Source organism: Pseudophryne corroboree, chromosome 8, assembly GCF_028390025.1.
Source record: "Pseudophryne corroboree isolate aPseCor3 chromosome 8, aPseCor3.hap2, whole genome shotgun sequence".
Taxonomy (NCBI): domain Eukaryota; kingdom Metazoa; phylum Chordata; class Amphibia; order Anura; family Myobatrachidae; genus Pseudophryne; species Pseudophryne corroboree.
In genome coordinates, this window is record NC_086451.1 from 132,880,634 (window position 1) to 132,898,265 (window position 17,632).

The 17,632-nt window shown below is 41.1% G+C and overlaps 1 protein-coding gene across 3 annotated transcripts in view; it reads left to right on the forward strand.

Moving 5' to 3' along the window:
- Positions 1-17,632, forward strand: part of LHX6 (LIM homeobox 6) — a 193,451-nt gene that overhangs the window by 167,294 nt on the left and 8,525 nt on the right. For all 3 annotated transcript variants that reach the window (XM_063936932.1, XM_063936930.1, XM_063936931.1), the window contains 5 exons: positions 4,032-4,252; positions 9,547-9,647; positions 9,736-9,831; positions 13,467-13,641; positions 15,342-15,442. In XM_063936932.1, the coding sequence (XP_063793002.1) occupies positions 4,032-4,252; positions 9,547-9,647; positions 9,736-9,831; positions 13,467-13,641; positions 15,342-15,442 (694 nt within the window). The remainder of the gene's footprint in view (positions 1-4,031; positions 4,253-9,546; positions 9,648-9,735; positions 9,832-13,466; positions 13,642-15,341; positions 15,443-17,632) is intronic.

Consider the following 17,632-nt stretch of genomic DNA (forward strand, 5'->3'; position numbering starts at 1 on the left):
ATCCCTTTAAGTAACCCATGGCACCCAGTATGGAAACTACTGCAGTAATTGTTCATACTGCAGTAGTTTATGATATAAGTATTTATTTGTAACCCTAATTATTTATAACCCTAACCCACCCCTCTCGCAGCCTAACCCTAACCGTCACCCTCCTGCAGCCTAACCATCCCCTGCCACAGCCTAACCTTAACACTCCTCCTAGTGCCTAACCCTAAGGGATTTTGAGCATAGGGTTCTGACCGCTGGCATTCTGAGTGCCAGGATATTGACTACATTCAGTTACAATTAGCATTATGTGCATCAGTATCAACTGTTAATGGTGAGAAGTAACTCTAGTAAGAAGTAACACTCCTAGCACATTGCTTCTGCTTCTTATTTATGTAACACTTACCAACACTTTAACCTCTCACTTGTCACGAACCGATCACTCACCGATGCGGGTTCTGTAGTCCGTCTGTTGCCAGCGCGGTTGCTTGCAGTGCTGTGCGGCCGTGTGGGGACACGGCGGAGTCGGTGGCAGAGGTGCAGGTTCTGGGAGATGGGAGTGCGGGGACCTAATGGCCGGAGGCGCCTCTGTGTGTCTGCAGTATAGGAGGTGGCAATGTTGGAGACCAAATGCAGCACCTGTGAGCACCTGTGGGTGTTAGCCAATCCCGTGCTTGTGCTACCTATAAGTAGGCTGGGATTATTTCACTCTTGGCCAGTGCTTTTTGTATCTATTCTGTACCCTAGCTCTGTGCTCTCCCTGTGGATTTCTGTGTGATTCCAGTGGTTCTGATATCGCCTTCCCTCCCAGAGGTCTGCCTGCAGCCTTCACCGCAAGTGATCCCCCAGCTCCCTGCTGTGCTGTCAGTCAATCGCTCTCCAAGTGGCAACAAGTGGATTCCCGGAGTCCTGTGAGAGGTTGCCCTGTTCGTTCAGTGACTGCCTGCTATAATCACACAGCCTGTGGAGGTTCTTACTTAATCCTGGTCTTCGTTTACTCAGCTCTCAGTTTAACCCATTCATCACCGTTGTCTTCTGCCGCACCTCTTCACAGTGTTTCAAGTATAATCTTCACAACCTGCAAGTACTCCTTTCAGTATTGTATCTACGTTTTTGCATCATTCAAAGACAATTCTTCACAGTTCTCCAGTTCAGCCTTTAAGCGTCAGCAACAAGTCTTCTCAGTTATTCATCTTTGTCTATAGTATCCAGTTAACACTTCTTTACAGTTTGGCACCAATCGTTGCTTCATATTGGACAATTCTGCAGGCACGTTTTAACTTATTTATATGAACATTTCTTCAATGCATCTTTAATACAAATCCTGCTTATCGTGCCATTCTTTGCAGTACGTCAGTTTATATATGGTGTCTAATAATTGTCATTTAACTCCTTACTGGAATTGTAGCCTTGTAATAAATATATGAAATGGAACTGTCTTTGTCCTCCCTGTTTTCACCGTACTCCGGCACCAACACCTTCGGTTGATCCAAGATTAATGGATTCACAAAATCAGTCGGTCCTGACACTCACTATTCTGATGCCTCGGGGCGGTTGGCCTGTGCTGCCATGGAGAGGGGGGTCCCCTGTCCTGGACTGGAGCCTTGGATTTAGGAACCTACCAGATGAGACAGGTTTAAATACAAGTTTGTGGGATCCAAGATAGTAGGCGCTCAATTAAACATGAAATTATGTTCAAAACAACTTTCCTGCGGTAGTTGGATGTATTTGATATCCGATTTGTAGCGTGGGCAATTTCTTTCCCTTTTTCTGGAATACTGTTCTCCTCTCAGGTTTGATGTTAACATGAAAAAGGAAACAATATATATATGTGTAGTAATGTTTAAATCATAAATGGCAAGCAAGTCTCTCTTGATATCTACATTTTCACACGAGGTGGGAGGTATTTCTACACATCAGAGGCATACCCCAACTCACTTTCCAGGCAATAGGTGAAAGCATATAAAGGTATCTTTAATTCACCACTGTGCCACCAATATTGAAAAATTGGATAATGTGACCCTCTTTCCCAGGAAGGTGAGCGTACCTTACTCACAAGAAAGGAAGGTGATAGAAAATGTGTCAAGGTTTCTTTACACATACCAACAGATGAACGTAAGGCGTACCCTACTCATAGCAGTCACAGTTGTATTCAAACGCATCTGGGTTTCTTTAGTAGTAGACCTTGTAGCTCTTTAGCATTGAATTATTCCCATGTAAGTTTTTCCCGGGAGATCATCAAAACATGGTGATGGAATCACACTCGGTCCACAAAAAATACTTTTATTATTAAAAAAACCCATACACTTGGGATATAGAAGATAAAACCAAAATGAAAAAAGTTTACAAAGTATTTTAGATGTTTATAGCAGCAGGACTTGTAAATTCCAAAGGGATAAATAAAAAATCCGGAACAACAGAAAAAACATATAAAAATATAAAACCAATTCGTACCTAGGTTATGTCATAGAAAGTCCACACTCTCAGCTGGTCAACATGTTTCGGCCTTCCATAGGCCTTTATCAAGACATACCCCATATGTGTTGATAAAGGCCTATGGAAGGCCGAAACATGTTGACCAGCTGAGAGTGTGGACTTTCTATGACATAACCTAGGTACGAATTGGTTTTATATTTTTATATGTTTTTTCTGTTGTTCCGGATTTTTTATTTATCCCTTTGGAATTTACAAGTCCTGCTGCTATAAACATCTAAAAGACTTTGTAAACTTTTTTCATTTTGGTTTTATCTTCTAAATCCCAAGTGTATGGGTTTTTTTAATAATAAAAGTATTTTTTGTGGACCGAGTGTGATTCCATCACCATGTTTTGATGATCTCCCGGGAAAAACTTACATGGGAATAATTCAATGCTAAAGAGCTACAAGGTCTACTACTAAAGAAACCCAGATGCGTTTGAATACAACTGTGACTGCTGTGAGTAGGGTACGCCTTACGTTCATCTGTTGGTGTGTTTAAAGAAACCTTGACACGTTTTCTATCACCTTCCTTTCTTGTGAGTAAGGTACGCTCACCTTCCTGGGAAAGAGGGTCACATTATCCAATTTTTCAATATTGGTGGCACAGTGGTGGATTAAAGATACCTTTATATGCTTTCACCTATTGCCTGGAAAGTGAGTTGGGTTACGCCTCTGATGTGTAGAAATACCTCCCTCCTCGTGTGAAAATTTAGATATCAAGAGAGACTTGCTTGCCATTTATGATTTAAACATTACTACACATATATATATTGTTTACTTTTTCATGTTAACATCAAATCTGAGAGGAGAACGGTATTCCAGAAAAAGGGAAAGAAGTTGCCCACGCTACAAATCGGATATCAAATACATCCACCTACCACAGGAAAGTTGTGTTGAGTATAATTTCATGTTTAATTGAGCGCCTACTATCTTGGATCCCACAAACTTGTATTTAAACCTGTAGAATTTTTTTGAACTTTTCTGGTGAGGTTCTTTCTGTGGTGAACCAGTCTGTGGGCTGCTTTTCAGTGCGCCATTTACTAGGGGTTCACAAAAGCTTTGCTGTTGTTGTTTTACCTACCAGATGAGGTCATCTGGTCGTGGTTGGTTGGCCCATATATTTTTGCCCAAAAATTATGCTAAGCACTTAAATTTTGCGCTAATGTTATATTGCAGAGTTTATTATAATTATTCTGTTTAGCAGTGCTTAGTACTATAGAGTGTGCATCTGCATTTTCTATTTTTCTGTGTGGACCTGCAAATCTCGACATGATAGTACCTCTTAATACATTTGAAATGAGGGTGTGCAGTTCAAGGTTGTCATCGCCCTCCCCCAATGATTCTTTAAAACATCAGACAGATTTGCAAAACTTTTAAATAAACCTGTACAAGAATGTTAGGTAATACTGGACAGTGCATTATATTTTCATGCTTTATATATAAAAGTTGTGGTTTGGGGGGTTGTAAATTGGGATTATTTTAATTTTTTTTCTTTTTTTTTCTTCTCTTTTATATAAATCTTTAAAGCACATGGACATTACATTTTTAGGGCTTCTGCTTCTATTTCAGCCGGTTTGGTACCAAGTGTGCGCGATGTGGCAGACAGATTTATGCCAGTGACTGGGTGCGAAGAGCCCGTGGGAATGCTTACCACTTAGCATGCTTTGCATGTTACTCCTGTAAAAGGCAGCTGTCCACGGGGGAAGAGTTTGGCCTGGTGGAGGAGAAGGTCTTATGCAGAATCCATTATGACACCATGATAGAAAACCTGAAACGGGCAGCTGAAAACGGTAAGTTGTGAGTGTCTCTTTGCATGTATTTGGAAGATGGACAGTAAAGTTTTAAAAAATTAGAAATGTCGTTTTAGAACTTAAATTGGCTCATTTTTTAGGAGGTCTGTGTTTTCTGTTTGACTATTTGTCCTTAGGTTGGGTTCATGTGGTATGTGTGTGATCATTCCCAAACGTCCTTGCTCGAGATTACATAGCTCCTAAAAGTGAGTTGTGCTAGATAAAGTTTGTTTTTACTGTGCTTCAAGATGTTGTGCATGTTGTGCTTTTTTTAATATTATTTTTATTTAGCTTCCTTCTTTTGTGCCTTATACATAAAAGCTATGATGAATCTATTAGTCATGGCAACAGCTGTGCAGGTGACAGACAATTTCCGTCAGTCTTATTACAAATGTTGAAAGAACACAACCTGCGTATGACTGTAACGCTTCTCTTGTCAAGATGCTCCACAACAAAGTTTTGTATATTTCCTTTCTCACTGCGCACAGATGAATCATGTCTAATCAGTGATTATGGAGGCTGAGAGAAAAACAACACAAAAGATCTTAGAGATAGCATAACTTTTCAGGCAAAAATTATTATTATTATTATTATTATTATTATTACTCTTATATTATTATTGTTATTATTATTACTACTATTGTATACAGTAGATTAACTACACTTAAAGAAATGTATTAAGAGCGGGGTTAGACACTAACAGAATATGTTGCATTTCTTAAAATACTGCATATTATTCTGACACTGTTGGCTGATGCAGAAAATGTACGGTGCAGCATGAATATGGCTTGCTGCTTTTCTTTTTAAAACTTTTATGAAGTACAATACCAAAAATACAACTCCGAATGCATGAGTGGTCAATAATATTACACTTAGGAGCATGGAAGCCCTGGTACCAAAATGTTGGGGATTTTAGATGACATTTATCAAGTGAAGAGACAGACCTGGTGCAAATGTTCTGCTTTCACATTTCCCGCTTATTTTCCTATTTGAGATATGTGGGATGAACATATTAATTGGTCTTTAATTAACTCCTCATTCTCAAAATAATTAAATGCAATAAATGCAACAGAAAATGATTGGGATGTTTGGGAGCAAAGGGATTTGTACCCAATGGAAGGAGACATATAGGGGGCTGAAAAGACCAATATGACAGAACCTGAACCACTGTAGCCAGGGGTGTGTTGTTTGTGTGTGTGTGTGTGTGTGTGTGTGTGTGTGTGTGTGTGTGTGTATGTATGTATGTATTTATTTTTGCATTTGTGGACACTTATTTCAGTGTTTAGACATGTCAACATTCTAGAAAACGTTGATCTCTGTGGGAGAGAATTGTGTACATAACCACTTGGGGTTAGTAGGAGCAGTTTAGCTAGTGTTGAGCTGTATATTTTGGTTGATTTATTTGGCCTATTCATTCCTATGGTCCATTTAGTTCAATTAAGTTGTGAATGACATTTAAAAATCCAACTGAACCTCTGTATTTATATTTTCCTACATTTTAGACATTCAATTAACCTTTTCTGATGTGTGATCATTGAAGGAAGTCCCCATAAATCTTCCTTTAATTGAGAGGGTAATCCAAAAATTATAAAACCTCAAAGGACAAAGCAATGCTAATCCGCTTATAGCACTACCACAAAATGAGAGAAGACTCAACTGATCTGGAGTCCCCCAAGCTGCTCAGCCAATCATAACAGGTTTTATGATGCCATTCACAGTGTGGTTGGCATCAGAAAACCTGTTATGATTGGATGATTGTGTGTAGAATTTTGAGGGGAAAATGTATTGATTCCATTTCGGAATAAGGCTGTAATATAACAAAATGTGGATATATATATATATATATATATAGAATAGCAGAGACCTAGGCGCTTTAGTACAGATGTGCAGTGATAAGATGTTATAGATAACACTCCTTAACCCTTTTAAGAGTAGCAGCTCATAATATAGAGTTAGTGTATGGTATACACATAGACAAAAATAGGTAGTAGAGAAAATAAGCGCTTGTGAGTGTAATATAATAACAGATATAAAGGAAATAATCAGGTGGGTATATTTATGGCCAATGGCACTTATCTGGTTAATAAGAACTTCCAACAGGTGTTCATCATTTAGGATTTAGATGTAAAAAGAGAAATACAACAGAACATAGTGTGTACCATTCTCAAATTTAAAAAAAACGTCATTTGCAATAAAGGGCAGTAAATTAGGGAACGTGCTTATTCACAATAAGACATATTTCGTAGCCCGGACTTTACAAAATAAAACATAATATAAGTTTAATATACAAAGACATACATTAGCTAGACAACACACGTACAAGATTTAAAATTATTAAAAGCTTATCTGTCCATCATAAATGGGGAGATCAGCAGCAAACTGTCCTAAGGACATAAAATAGCTAGAGAACATGCGTACAGGATTTAAAAAGTTCAATCGCTTATCTGTCCATCAAAGGAGTTCAGCAGCAAACAGTCCCAACACGTTTTGTCTGTCAGAGTCTGGACTTCCTCAAGAGAGATATATATATAGATATATATATAGATATATATACTGTATACACACACACACACACACACACACACACACACACACACACACACACACACTGTGTGTGTGCAGTCAATTACTGGGGTGAATGAAGCAAAGACAACAAACAGCCAAGCATCTATACAGGGCACTAAATCACTTCTTTGCCCCTCACTATATTTGGGCAGCTAGTCTGCAAACACAGTCTCTTCCCAAAAGTCTCAGTCCTGTCGCTCCCAAGTATATCCTCAGGCTCTGGCCTGACGTGGCTGCCACAACTACTCACATGCAATCTCAGAGGTTTGGGTTTCTCCTGGAATGTAGTTATGTGACTGGCGATCTCCTCCCTGTCACCTACAGGTAAGAGCACTAGCTTCCTTGCCTTCTCACACTCAAGTACAGTCAACATGACCCTCTCAGGAGGGACAAAATCCTCTGCTTCTGGACTTTTCTCGTAATGAATGATTGCCGGCACCTGTTTTGAACAGGTTAATGGATAGGAAAAGTATTTCAGCAGAAGTGATGGCAATCATAAATTAAGAGGGAAGTCCAGGAGCTGAGCATTTTGTACTTCCTGGAGAGGGTCATGTTGGGAAGTATGCCTAATGGGCTGGCTTTTTCTCAGCAACATAAGCACAGTCACATAGACTGGTGTCCTTGCCTCCCTCCTGAAGGTTTAGACACTGGCCTCCTGGCCCCCACTGGTTCTTCCTGGCACACTGTACTCTTCGACTGTCTGGCTTTTCACAGCACCACCTGGGCTATTTTATGCCAGACTGTCTGCACTCTGCAGCCATTAGGTGTGTTCACACCTCCCTCTCCTTCCGTGTGTGGGCGGATCCCTCCTGCCCCACACACAATCCATGGCTCACTAATGAAATTTACCTTCATACTGCCACAATATATATACAGTTGTGCTCATAAGTTTCATACCCTAGCAGAAGTTGTGATTTTCTGGCCATTTGGCAGAGAATATGAATGATAACTCACAAACTTTTCTTTCACTCATGGTTAGTGGTTGGGTGAAGCCATTTATTGTCAAACAACTGTATTTACTCTTTTTAAATCATAATGACAACAGAAACTACCCAAATGACCCTGATCAAATGTTTACATACCCCAGTTCTTAATACCGTGTATTGCCCCCTTTAACATCAATGACAGCTTGAAGTCCTTTGTGGTAGTTGTGGATGAGGCTCTTTATTTTCTCATATGGTAAAGTTGCCCATTCTTCTTGTCAAAAATCCTCCAGTTCCTGTAAATTCTTGGGCTGTCTTGCATAAACTGCACGTTTGAGATCTCCCCAGAGTGGCTCAATGATATTGAGGTCAGGAGACTGAGATGGCCACTCCAGAACCTTCACTTTATTCTGCTGTAGCCAATGACAGGTCGACTTGGCCTTGTGTTTTGGATCATTGTCATGTTGGAACGTCCAAGTATGTCCCATGTGCAGCTTCCGGGCTGATGAGTGCAAATTTTCCTCCAGTATTTTCTGGTAACATGCTGCATTCATCTTGCCATCAATTTTGACCAAGTTTCCAGTGCCTTTGTAGCTCACACATCCCCAAAACATCAGCGATCCACCTCCGTGTTTCACAGTAGGAATGGTGTACCTTTCATCATAGGCCTTGTTGACTCCTCTCCAAATGTAACGTTTATGACTGTGGCCAAAAAGTTCAATTTTGGTCTCATCACTCCAAATGACTTTGTTCCAGAAGTTTTGAGGCTTGTATTTGTGCTGTTTGGAGTATTGTAAGCGGGATGCTTTGTGGCATTTGCGTAGTAATGGCTTTCTTCTGGCAACTCGACCATGCAGCCCATTTTTCTTCAAATGCCTCCTTATTTTGCATCTTGAAACAAACACACCACTTTTTTTCAGAGAGTCCTGTATTTCAGCTGAAGTTATTTGTGGATTTTTATTTGCATCCCGAACAATTTTCCTGGCAGTTGTGGCTGAAATTTTTGTTGGTCTACCTGACCGTGATTTGGTTTCCACAGAATCCCTCATTTTCCACTTCTTAATTAGAGTTTGAACACTGCTGATTGGCATTCTCAATTGCTTGGACATCTTTTTATATCCCTTTCCTGTTTTATACAGTTCAATTACCTTTTCCCGCAGATCCTTTGACAATTCTTTTGCTTTCCCCGTGACTCAGAATCCAGACATGTCAGTGCAGCACTGGATGAAAGATGCAAGAGTCTTTCAGGAGTCCAGAAACTCACTGACCTTTTATACACACACACTAATTACAAGCAAACAGATCACAGGTGAGGATGGTTACCTTTAGTAGCCATTCAAACCCGTTTGTGTCAACTTGTGCATATTATCAGGCCCAAATCTCCAGGGTATGTAAACTTTTGATCAGGGTTATTTGGGTAGTTTCTATTGTCATTATGATTTAAAAAGAGTAAACACAGTTGTTTGACAATCAATGGCTTCACCCAACCACTACCCATGAGTGAAAGAAAAGTTTGTGAGTTATCATTCATATTCTCTGACAAATGGCCAGAAAATCACAAATTCTGCTAGGGTATGTAAACTTATGAGCACAACTGTATATATACACTTATATAACACACAACTCTCCCCCCCCCCCCCCCTTCCCTTTCCCCTTTGATATATGGCAACAAAATGAGTAGTGTGGCAGAGAAAATATGCACATTCATTTTTGCTGTTGCTAGTAGCTTTCTTGAGTCATATAGATGTGAATTGTATGTCATTGATTTAGTGTAACAAGAGAAATTAGAAGTGTACACATTTTCAGGCAATGGTATCACATTGGAAGGAGCAGTACCATCAGAACAAGACAGCCAGCCAAAACCAGCAAAAAGAGCACGCACATCATTCACAGCAGAACAGCTGCAGGTAGGACACGGAATGCTGCTGGAGATCATGCACAGTATTTCGCAGACCACTGGACTACAGTATGCCCCTAACATTCTCTCTGCTCTAGGTGATGCAGGCACAGTTTGCTCAGGATAACAATCCTGATGCACAAACCCTTCAGAAACTTGCAGATATGACGGGACTAAGCAGAAGAGTAATCCAGGTTAGTATTATAACATATGCATGAGTGTTTAACATATTGCTAGTCTTTTATGACTGCATTTAATAAAGAACTAGTGTTTTGCTGAGTTACTAACACTGTCTCATTCTGTCTGTGTACCTTTCTGTCCGTCTCCCTCATCTTTGTCACACCCCTACCTATCTGTGTCTTTCAGCCCTGCCCCCTTTCCCCATCTGAATTTCTCTAATCTCTGTCCCCTACCTCTATTCTCTTTCATATTTGTACCCCTTTTGTTTTTCTTATCTTTGCCCATCAACCTCCCCTCTGCCGGCTCCTAGCGATTACAGGAGGGCACAGATCTCCATTCGGCTTTCATCCTCCTCACTGCATGTGAGCAAGGGGAGGGAGGCTCTCTCCATCAGTCCCTAGCATTGAGCATCATAAAAAAACAACAACTTTGCTAATAGGTTGCAAAACCATCAACCATCAGTGACAAGTCATTGATGGCTGATGGCCATTAATGGGAGATATTTAAGGAGATTAAATTATATATTGGGCCGGATGTAATTACACCTGAGATCGCCGGTGGTGTGAGATGCCGGCTGATCTCTGACTTTTTTTAAAGGGGAATTCACTTACAAGGCAAAACCATGCCTTGTAAGTGACTGCCCCTTAAATAAAACATCCGAGATTGACCGGCATCTTGCACCTCCGGTGATCTCAGGATTCATAACATCCGGCCCATTGTGTGGTATAAGTGATGGCTGGACAAGCTGTTTTCCCACCCAAGGCAAATATGGCAAGTGGTCCCATGTCCCTCAGCAGAGCCACATTTACTATTCTGATGGCTAATATGTAATACCAAGTTCCTCACAAGTTGGCCAGTGTAGTATACAATAGAACCTATGGGGTAAATGTAATAATCTGCAAACTGCAGGCAACAGTGGGTTCCCGGCGAGTCGGCCAGATGTTTTAAAGTAGTAATATTTTAATTCAAAACCAAACTGGTTTTGCCTTTTAAATGAATACTACCTTAAAATATCAGAATGACTTGCTGGGAACCCGCCAATGCCTGCAGTTCACAGGCTGTTATACATATTTATATCCTGGTTACAAGTGTAAGTACAGTACAATACAATGTATTACATAACTCATTGTCTGACGGTCATTGTACAACACAAAGTCCATTGCATGGTGGCCAAATGTATAATAAAGAGCCTTATACATTGCCATTGTACAATAATTATAACTAAGACAAAGTAACCTACTGTACAGTACAGAAACCAGTCCTTAGTGGCAATACAACTTCCACGCAGTGGTGCAAGTAGAAATTATGTCTTCGTGGTACTGATAGTAAAAATGGGTGTGGTCATGTGCCATGAGGGAGCATGGTCACAAGAAACTAGGGGAGTGGCTACATGACAGTAGGGCAGTGATTTTCAACCTTTTATTACTCGCGGCACACCGAACAATATTTTCAAATTGCCAAGGCACACCATCAGTTCCCCACAGAAAAAAAACAAAAACCACACACTGGCCGTCACAGTAAAAAAAAAATCCACACATACATTGGCCTACAAAGAAAAAACAATCACATTGCTCTCCACATAAATCATGTTGCTCCCCACATTAATTATTCACATTGTTCCCCCATAAATCCTTATTCTCCCCACATAAATCCTATTGTTCCCCACAGTATAAATAAAATAACAAATATTAGCCCCTACTGGTCAGCTGTCCTCCTCCCTGTCCCTCAGTGACGGGCGTTCATAGTGGAGTGCTGCGAATACTGAGCAGCGGGCGGTCGGGCAGGTGTGGATGTGGGTGGGCAAGGAAAGCTGTGTATGCATGTGGGAATTGGAAGATGTGTATGCAGGTGGGTGGGCTGGCTAGGTGGTGAGACACGGCGGCAGTGACCTATGATATCACACCACCGTGTCTTCAAGGTGTAGGTCACGGCCAGAGCACGACTGATCCTCTAAGAGGAGTCCGGGCCAACAGTTCACCCTGAAGGTGCAGGAAGCTGCTCTGGCTCCGCGACACACCTTGCAACTGGTCGCGGCACACTAGTGTGCCACGGCACACTGGTTGAAAAAGCCTGCAGTAGGGGCATGGCTACATAATGCGCCACACCATAATGCCCTTTACACACTATGCCAAACACCGTAATGCCCTGTACACATTATGCCACACACCATAATGCTTATTACACATTATGCCACACACCATAATGCTTATTACACATTATGCCACACACCGTATTGCTTATTACACATTTAAGCCACACACCGTAATGCCTATTACATATTATACCACACACCGTGATGCCTATTACATATAATGCCACACACAGTTATGACACTGACACCATTTTATGTCCCACACACAAAAATGGCCATTATAATGCTCCACAGTAAGGCTTCTATTTACTTGCTGCCAGGGGTTTCATGGCAAAAGATGCAGCTTTCTGCATCTTCTCCTGGTGGCGCCAGTGTTCCCGGCACTTCTGGGTAACGCTATACATGCAGTGGCATAATTATACATTTTGTGCCTCACCATAACATTTTAGTGTCGCTTACATGCATAATGCCCCCTGTAGTGCCGCGTACATGCATAATGCTCCATGCAGTGCTGCTTACACGCATAATGTCCTCCTGTAGTGCAGCTTACACACACAATGCCCCCTGCTGTGCTGCTTACATGCATAATGCCCTACTAGTGTTTCTTACACACATAATGCCCCCCTACTTACCGCCCTACATGCTCGTTGCCAGGGGTTTCTTGTTCATTGCCAGGGGTTGCATGCTCATTGCGGACAAAGACCCTGCGCCCTGCGGCACCGGCGGTGGGCTGGTGGTACTGCGTACCACCACCATATTTCTTACTGGCTCTCCGTACCACCCTACTTTCAGTACTGCTTCCATGTAATCAAGTGAATACAAATCCTAATCTATGGTGGCCAAATATAAGATAAAAATCCCAGTCCTGGTGTTAAGGGTACAATACAGAACCCAGGGGCAGATGCATTAAGCCTGGAAAAGTGATAAACCAGTGATAAGTGCAAGGTGATAACGCACCAGCCAATCAGCTCCAATATCTAAATTGACAGTTAGGAATTGACTGGCTGGTGCATTATCACCTTGCATTTATCACTGCTTTATCACTTCTCCAGGCTTAATACATCTGATCCTGTGTTCCTAATGATCGAATGCAGATGCCAATCTCTTGTGGTCAAGGTTCCATATGAAATCCAGTCCTTTGGTGGTTGAGTGTAGAGTATGTATTATGTATTCCAGTCACTGGTGATCATAGTTTTATATATATATATATCTCTATATATATATATATATATATCTATATCTATATATATCTATATCTATATATATATATATATATCGATATATATATATCGATATATATATATCGATCTATATATATATATATATATATATATATTATTATTATTATTATTTTATTTTTTTCAGCCAGTCCCATGTAGCCAACTCTTCTAACTCATATAGCAACTTGTGCTCCTCTGAGCAGCTAATTATACATTATATATCTGTGTTGTTTTTTAAATTGTTAAGATACTTAATGTTTCACCAGTTTCTTTCATACATATATGCTATAATATTGATTTGCTGATTTTTTTTGTAAAACAAATTTGAAATCCCCAGGTTTGGTTTCAGAACTGCCGAGCACGACATAAAAAACACACGCCTCAGCATACAGTGCCTCCACCCGGCCCTACACCAACCCGTCTCACCTCTTCACTTTCAGATGACATTCACTTCTCCCCCTTCAGCAGTCCAGAGAGAGCTAGAATGGTCACATTACATGGATATATAGAAAGTAAGTAACACTCCTGTCCTATGATACAGTGTGATATGGCGCATGAGATAATGCGAGGGCAGTCTAAATCTGTAGGACAACTATTACAGATGCTGCCCATTATTCAAAGTATTATTAACATGGTGATAACAAAAAAATAACAGAAGTATTTTTACAGTGTAGTTTTACTTTTAAAACACAGTTGCAGCATTTTAACTGTATTTGCATAAATGGGTGTGTTGTAGACATTTTCATGTAGTTAAACGCAGTTTGGGTTTATCATCATCTTAGGGAAGGCTTTCGGTGTGTTCGCCATCGATGGTTGCCATTGATGGCGAAACTGAGAGTGGTCATCGAGGGTCACTAACTATGCTATGGAGACCATCAATGGTTTCGCTCATCAATGGCCATCCCTGTTCTTTCTGTGAAAGACCCGCTAATCAGAGCCCGGCGGCGGGGCTTCGCTGGCGTCAGGGGCAGAGCTATACTCCATGTCCCGTCATCTTGTAAAAAAAATATATATATTTGTTTAGGCCTAGCCATCGATGGAGGGAAACCATCTGGTTCTCCCCCATCGATGGTAAAAGTATGCGACATCAGTGATAGACCATCAATGATTTCAAATCCTCGATGGTCGATGGCCATCCCTACATCATCTTCATAAATTAGTAACTTGCACCAGAGAGTCAGTACTCACAAGTCCGTTCTCTCCAGGCAGATGTCATGCTTCTTTTCAGTGACAATTTGGACGTAAGTCAAGAAAACACAACCACACCACGCACTTACTTTACCTTGACCTTATCTACGCGCCCAGACCCCCTAATCGTATAATCGCAAGTCCAACTTGTATGTGAAAAAGAAAAATGTGCAATGTGAAGAGGTGCCCTTCCCAAAAATCAACATTTATGTCCTACTTTGAATAAGACTCTTTATCAGAACACAGGTGTAAACTAGATAGAGACTTTAAATTTGCCTATGGGTCTGTTACATTTACCTAACAAGAAAACAAGGGGCCTGATTCATATTTGTAAGGAACCGCACAACCACAATGAAGCGGCTGTGTAGTTACGTCCAAATAAAATGCAAAAGCAGCAGGAGGCGCCTGTAGAAGATAGACGCCTCCTGTTAGCATTTGCGTGCTGTGTCGGTTGCGATTCGCAATGTTTGTAGGCACCGGCCATCCTGGGTAAGCTGAACTTTACTCAGGCTGGCCGTCAGATCCGGACACCCGAGTCTAGGAAGTCTGCATCCAACGATGCAGATCCTGGACCCACCACACCTTCAAAATGGGGTGACATGGCCTTGTTTTGAAGAACAGTGCCGGGTGCCGTCACCGCTCCGGCCTCAAATGCCGAGGTGTATCAATCATGCTGCAGCTGACGGGGCTGCGAGCGACATCGCAAAACCCGTTCTGTACATGAGCAGAACAGGTCTTGCGTCTGCACAGACCCCCAAACATCATATTTGTATGTAAACCATCAGGTTTGCGTACAAATATGAATCAGGCTCAATGTCCGCAGAGGTATAGTATTCAGTTATGTAACAATGAATACATTTATGTTGATATCTCTCTGCGTATATAATTAAAGGATTTCAAAATACTGTGTAGAAGTAAATGCAGTGCTCTATGCTTATACCAGTTGGCCATTAGAACATGCTGTTATACTGACAACTAATCCCTTTGTGATGGTTTATTATGAGGTATGTGTGTCTTTGTGCAGGTCAGGTACAGTGTGGGCAGATGCACTGCAGACTCCCTTATGCTGCTCCTCCTGTGCATCTCAAAAGCGACATGGAGCCACTATCTAACAGAGGAGATAAGGTATGAGCTAAAGTACAGTATGTAGGGTAATGTACACTTCACTCATTGCCTTCTTCTTCTTCTTCTTCTTCTTATTATTATTATTATTGTTGTTTTTATTAACTTTTATTTTTAAAGTGCCACCAAATGTAATGCCATACAGGGTAAATGTACAAAACATTTCACATTAACAAGGTATTACTGTAGATCTTATACTATGGCACTCCGTCGTGCATTGTACCAAACATTAATATTACACCACAGACTGGATAGGACAGATAACAGCATGGGTTGGGCAACTTATTGAAGCTAGCTAGCAGTCTCGGGAGGAAATCAGTTCAGCAGTCAGTGATCCTGTACCCAACGTATGGGTGAGCAGATAGAATAATGAATGTCGGTATTTTGACCGTGTCTGTATTTTGACTGTAGGTCAATGGATGTCGAGATTATGACCGTCGGTATTGTGTCCGTCGGTAAATCATACTGAACCCTTTAAGTACTGTACATAGTATTGTATAGTACTGTTGTTTTAATTACAAAGAGTCGAAGGCATTCCAAATCTTATCATTACAGTATATACACATACAGTGCATCCGGAAAGTATTCACAGCGCTACACTTTTCCACATTTTGTTATGTTACAGCCATACTTGCCTACCTGACCCTCTCCATGAAGGAGAAAATGCTCTGTTCCTGGACTTTCCTGGTAATGTATAATTGCCATCACCTGTGGTGAGCTAGATAATTGATAAGAAAGGTGTTTCACCACAGGTGATGGCAATCATACATTACCAGGAAAGTCCAGGAACAGAGCATTTTCTCCCTCATGGAGAGGGTCAGGTAGGCAAGTATGGTTACAGCCTTATTCCAAAATGGAATAAATTCATTTTTGCCCTCAAAATTCTACACACAATACCCCATAATGACAACGTGGAAAAAGTTTTTTTTGAGATTTTTGCTAATTTCTTAAAAATAAAAAACTAAGAAATCACATGTACATAAGTATTCACAGCCTTTGCCATGAAGCTCAAAATTGAGCTCAGGTGCATCCTGTTTCCACTGATCATCCTTGAGATGTTCCTACAGCTTAATTGGAGTCCACCTGTGGTAAATTCAGTTGATTGGACATGATTTGGAAAAGCACACACCTGCTGTTGTTATTATTAGATGCAAATAATGATGTCCACAACACTACAGCCAAGTTGTTGTCACTAGATCTAATTATTTGTATATTTGGCAGAATATTTAATATTATGTGAAGCCTTTTTAAGAATGTAATACAAATTTACAAATTTACTGTAACCTATGGTAATTTGTCAGATTTATTTCTCTACTCCTGTTAAGAAAATTAACGCAAGTATCTAATTGGATGTTATGAGTTACAGCCGGGTTTCCCTAACTCTGCCATTACTGTCCATGTTTTAACCATATCCATACTTTAGTCAATTTTATTTAAGCATCTGTACTCAGAAATGGATATCCTTTAAATCTGGAAAACTGGGAAACTGAGATACAGTATTTTTATGATCTCTGCACTGCCCCACTGCAGGGACAGACTGGGGCCATGAAACAGCCCTGGAATGTCACTGTGTCCATGCACCGCAGGTGTGTACAGGACAAGTGGGTTGCAGCCATGGCTGAGTGGTCAGAGGGTCCTGGCCTTACGGCACACCCCCATCCATCTGCGTAAAAAGCACATACGGGCAAGTGGGTGGTCGATCAGCAAGTCGGAATGCTGCTCTGCTTGGCAAGCCCAGCACTCTGTGTTACTGGACCGGCTTAACAGGCCATCAGCCCTTTCGGTATGTGCCAGAAGAGCCAGATGGCCAGTCCGGCAACTGCTCATTGGCATATCTATAATGGGTGCGCTGTTGCACACAGGCCAATTTATCACCCAAAATATACTCCACTGCTGTGGGGGCCCCATATCTGCTGCCATCTTTAGGTTTATATATTTGAAAAGATGGCACCAGCTCAGATGTTCGCAAAGACCATGGCCCTGTGTCAGTGCCTTTGCAATTTCTGTGCATGTCCCATGTCTCTACAAATATCATACAAAAGATGGCCACCAACAGAAGGTATAAGTGAGAGGAGGGGGGCTGCAGTAGTTGGTGCTGCACGAGGGCTCCCCTGGCTATTACTACATCACTGCACTGCACCATTGCTTTAGAAAATAGTGTTGCTAATATCTGTATCAGTAAATGTTGCCATT